General features: G+C 42.1%; 1 protein-coding gene across 1 annotated transcript; it reads left to right on the top strand.

Moving 5' to 3' along the window:
* Positions 1 to 4,510: 4,510 nt before the first annotated feature.
* On the top strand, positions 4,511 to 5,227 carry LOC121011543 (60S ribosomal protein L19). Its single transcript, XM_040446063.1, has one exon. The coding sequence runs from the start codon at positions 4,540 to 4,542 to the stop codon at positions 5,128 to 5,130; it is 591 nt and encodes a 196-aa protein (XP_040301997.1). The 5' UTR covers positions 4,511 to 4,539; the 3' UTR covers positions 5,131 to 5,227.

The raw sequence follows: 5,227 nt of genomic DNA, 5'->3' as shown, positions 1-5,227 counted from the left end.
TTTTTTCATCTCTCTCTGCCCCCTCTCCTGCTCTCTCTCTCTCTAAAATTAAAAAAAAAAAAAATGTGTTTAATTGAAAAATTTAAAAAATAACAAAGGGAAGAGGACCATGGGGTCTCTTGTGCCCCAGGCACAATCTTCTAGTTCTCTCCCAGTGCCACCGAGTAGCGTTCAAGGCTCCCGGCCACGATGCATGACAACACGCCTGGAGTACTGCCTCCAGGGACTCTCATATGAGCCCCTAATCCATGGGTGTTAAAAGCAGAGGCTCAGAGAGGTGGAGATACCTGCTTGAAATCACACAGCCAGTTGATGGCCAAGCGTGGGCTTAATGACATTGTCCCCCAGACCTCAGGCCTCAAGATTTTTTTAAGTTTATTTTTTTATTGAGAGAGAACACGTGTGTGTATGCACAAGTGGGAGAGCGGCAGAGAGAGAGAGAGAGAGAGAATTCCAAATAGGCTCCATGCTGACAGCCCCAGTGCAGGGCTCGATCTCACCAACTGTGAGACCCAAGGCCTCAAGATTTTAACCACTTCTTTGTGTAGTCTGTTTTCAGGACTCAATTCACAGAACACGTGACTGGAATTAGATTATAAATCCAGCAAAGCTTGAGCTAAAAAAGTCTTTAAACTGTTTTCTTTAATGTTTTCTTTATTTTTCAGAGAGAGAGAGAGAGAGAGAGAGAGAGAGCACGAGTGGGGGAGCAGCAGAGAGAGAGACACAGAATCTGAAGCTGTCTCCAGGCTTCAAACTGTCAGCACAGAGCCTGATGTGGGGCTCGTACTCACGAACTGCGAGATCATGACTTGAGCCAAAGTCAGATGCTTAACAGACTGAACCACCCAGGCACCCCTAAAACTGTTTTTTTTTACTCCATGAACAGTTCATATTTAAAAATTAAAACAATCCAAAAGGAGGCAGAGTGAAAAATTAATATTTCTCCAGCTCCTGAATTTTAGTCCCTCAATTTCTTCCTTCTAAGGCAATGGGGTATCTTTGCAAAGACAGAATATACTATGCATAGAAGTGCACCTATATATCTCCTTTATTTATTACAGAATGAGAAAATACTACTTATTCCTTTGTACTTTGATTTTTTTTTTTTTTTTACTTAGCGATGTATTTTGAAAGATCATTCCCATCTCAGTGTGCATAGCTCTATCTCAAATTTGAAAGGCTCTGTGTTGTTTCTTCTTTTAATCTTTGATAGAATCCACCAGTAAGGCTATTTGGGCCAATTGTTTTCTTTATGAGAAGGTTTTCAATAACAAATTCAATTTTTTAAATAAATATAGGACTCTTCTTATTTTCTATTTCACAAGCTTTCATACCTTGCGTTTTTCAAAGAATACTCACTTCATCTAAATTGTCAAATCTAACTGCAGAATTTGTAGAGACAGCCTCTCTTTCATTCTTGATATTGGCAATTTCTGTTCTTTTTTTTCTTGATCAGTCTAACTAGGGATTTTATCAATCTTGTTAATCTTTTCAAACAACCAGCTTTGGCTTTGTTAATATTCTCTGTGGTTTGCTGATCTGTCTCATTTTTAACATTTGTAGGATGTTCAATGGTATGGGCTCTCATTATTGATGGCTTCATTTTTCCTGACACTTAACATGAAAAAATTGCAGGTACAGTTTCCAGAATGGCCACAGACCACCTACACACCTTCCACCTAGATCCAATAACCTAGCCATATTTGCTTTTTCTCTCCTCTTCCCCTATCTCTTAATGTAAACGTGTCCCCCATACCATTTGAAAGTAAGTCATAGGGGCGCCTGGGTGGCTCAGTCAGTTGAGCACTCCACTCTTGATTTTGGCTCAGGTCATGATCCCAGGGTGATCGACCCCTACATCAGGCTCCACACTGAGCACAGAGCCTGCTTAAGATTCTCTCTCCCTCTGATCCTCTCCCCCCATCATCTCTCTCCAAGATTAAAAAAAAAAGTTGTAGACCTTGTAACATCTCAGCATGCATGTCTTAAGAATAAAGAATAAGAATATTCTCCTACATGCCCACGTCACCATTATCACATCTAAGAAAATATCAATAATTCTTTAGTGTCTAATATTGCACTCATGTTCAGATTTCCCCAATTGTCTCCAAAATGGCTCTCATAGATGTTTCTATTATTTTTAAACCAGAATCAATCCAGGTTCATGCTTTGCATTTGGTTCTTATGTCTCTTTAGTGTTTGAGGTATATTTGTGGTATAGTCCTCATGATTTTTTAAAAAAGCCTTCCAAAAAAAGCCCACGCCAGGTGTCTTGTAGAATGCCCCTCATGTTGTATTTGTCTGATTATACTCTTGTGATGTCATCTAATATGTTCCTTTATCCTATGTATTTACTGTAAATCCAGTGTTCTGGTCAAGAGCCATAATTTATTAGTCCAGTCTCCTACCAGTGACAATTTAGATTGACTCTGGAGTCCCTGATTCTGGTCTCTTAACCATCATGTTATTAGGCCTTCCAGGCTCCTCAAGAGCTCTGCTAGAGCAGCCTCAAGGGTAGGAGACAAGCTGAGGGTCTAGGTTCAAAGCCTTCCTACACCTGCGCATTGGGAGATTAAGAGGACTAGAGTTTAGGGAGGTGTAGAGAGAGGAGAGAAGCCAGGAGCAAAATTGTATTTTGGGAATAGATTGTGAGGAACCTTAAATATTTGTTATAAAGAGCCGATTTTACCTTGAGCACACTAGGGAGCCATGGAAGATTCTAGCTGGGGAAGAGAAACTCAGATTTAGGCTTTAAGAAGATCCCCCTAGATATACATGTGCTGTTTCAAAGGGGCACATGCACCCCAATGTTTATAGCAGCACTATAAACAATAGCCAAAGTATGGAAAGAGCCCAAATGTCCATCGACGGATGAATGGATAAAGAAGATGTGGTATATATATACAATGGAGTATTACTTGGCAATCAGAAAGAATGAAATCTTGCCTTTTGCAACTACATGGATGGAGCTAGAGGGTATTATGCTAAGTGAAATTAGTCAGTCAGAGAAAGACAAATATCATATGACTTCACTCATATGAGGACTTTAAGATACATAACAGATGAAAATAAGAGAAGGGAAGCAAAAATAATATAAAAAATAGGGAGGGGGACAAAACAGAAGAGACTCTTAAATATAGAGAACAGAGGGTTGCTGGAGGGGTTGTGGGAGGGGGGATGAGCTAAATGGGTGAGGGGCATTAAGGAATCTACTCCTGAAATCATTGTTGCACTATATGTTAACTTGGATGTAAATTTAAAAATAAATTATTAAAAAAAAAAAAGAAGGTCCCCCTGAAAAAAAAAATAAAGAAGATCCTCCTGGCTGCCCAGTGGAGAGTAGATAAGAGAGGGGGTCTAAGGCTAGAAGCCATGGAGGAGGCTGAAGCAGGAACAGGGGCTTAATAATGAGGAAGGAACAGAGTGGAGGAGGAGAAGGGGAGAGATACACAAGAGACTGCATGGATGGGTAATGGGACATCCCCTCAATCTTCACGGAAACCCCAGTCCCAAGGGTGACAGGCACAAAGACTTTGATCAGGTGTGGCACCTGAGGAACACTGTCCCCTCACTCTGACCCCCAAAAACTTTTCCATAAGAATCCCAGATTCCAGGAATCAAGCCCAGAGACTCTAGCCAAGTGGGGAGATCAGAGATACTGGCTCTGACTCCCTTCCCAGATTTCCCCTTGCCATCTTTAAACTACTCCTTTCTCCTTCCTTGGTAGGAGGAAGGAGTAGTTTAGTTTTTTGTTTTGTTTTGTTTCCCAGTGAACTGCAGTCTCCAGACACAGGCAACACAACTTAGGTGCTGAATAGCTATTGAATGAATGTATGAAAAAAGCTCAAATATGTCTCATCCCCCTGGCGCCTTCAGACCAATGAGTGTTCTACTCCCCGGACCAGCCTTAATGTATGAATCATCCTGGGGGGTTCCCATCTCAGGGATGCCCCTCCCTTGCTCCCCATGGTTCTGAAGAGAAAAAAAACTCCTTCAGATGGCCTTCAAGGCCATCACCAGTGTCTTAACATTGACTACACAATGAGATCACCTGAGGAGATTATTTTAATTATCATACAATAAAAATAACTTTTCCCCCCTTTGGTGTACAGTTCAATGAATTTTAACACACGTATAAATCCATTTCATCCACCTCCCCATTGCAGTCAGGGCAAGGACAGTTGCACCATTCAAAAACACTCCTTTTGCAGCCACACCCTCTCCCCACCCATAACTCCCCATGACCACTGACCTCTTTTCCATCACTGTAGTTTTGTATTGTTGAGAATGTCAAATATATGCAGCCATACAGTATGAGCTCTTTGAGACAGGCTTATTACACTTAGCATGATGTCTCTGAGATCATATAAATTGTTGCATTTATCAATAATTCTACTCCTTTTGACTACTGAGTAGTATTCTGTTGTGTGGATACACCTCAGCTTGTTTATCCATTAACCTGTTGTTTCCAGCATCCAGTGAGCTTTTAAAAATTCTGACATTTGGGAGTTCTTTCCTTTCGGCGCTGCGGCCGCAGCCATGAGTATGCTCAGGCTTCAGAAGAGGCTTGCCTCCAGTGTCCTCCGCTGTGGCAAAAAGAAGGTCTGGTTGGATCCCAATGAGACAAATGAAATCGCCAATGCCAACTCCCGTCAGCAGATCCGGAAACTGATCAAAGATGGGCTGATCATCCGGAAACCTGTGACTGTCCATTCCCGGGCTCGATGCCGGAAAAACACTTTGGCCCGCCGGAAGGGCAGACATATGGGCATTGGTAAGAGAAAGGGTACTGCCAATGCCCGAATGCCTGAGAAGGTAACCTGGATGAGGAGGATGAGGATTCTGCGCCGGCTGCTTAGAAGATACCGTGAATCTAAGAAGATTGACCGCCACATGTATCACAGCTTGTACCTAAAAGTGAAGGGTAATGTGTTCAAAAACAAGCGGATTCTCATGGAGCACATCCACAAGCTGAAGGCAGACAAGGCTCGCAAGAAGCTTCTGGCTGACCAGGCTGAGGCCCGCAGATCTAAGACCAAGGAAGCACGCAAGCGCCGTGAAGAGAGGCTCCAGGCCAAGAAGGAGGAAATCATCAAGACTCTGTCCAAGGAGGAAGAGACCAAGAAATAAAATCTCCTCTCTGTTGTCTGTACATAGTGACTTTGGCAGCAACACAGATCAGTTCTTGAATAAAACAAATCTTTACCTGTCAAAAAAAAAAAAAAAA

The sequence above is a fragment of the Herpailurus yagouaroundi genome, unplaced genomic scaffold (genome assembly GCF_014898765.1).
Source record: "Herpailurus yagouaroundi ecotype Mexico unplaced genomic scaffold, PumYag 194, whole genome shotgun sequence".
In the NCBI taxonomy this organism is placed as follows: Eukaryota; Metazoa; Chordata; class Mammalia; order Carnivora; family Felidae; genus Herpailurus; species Herpailurus yagouaroundi.
The sequence above is the reverse complement of the archived record's forward strand: the minus strand, read 5'-3'. Positions and strand labels throughout refer to the sequence as shown.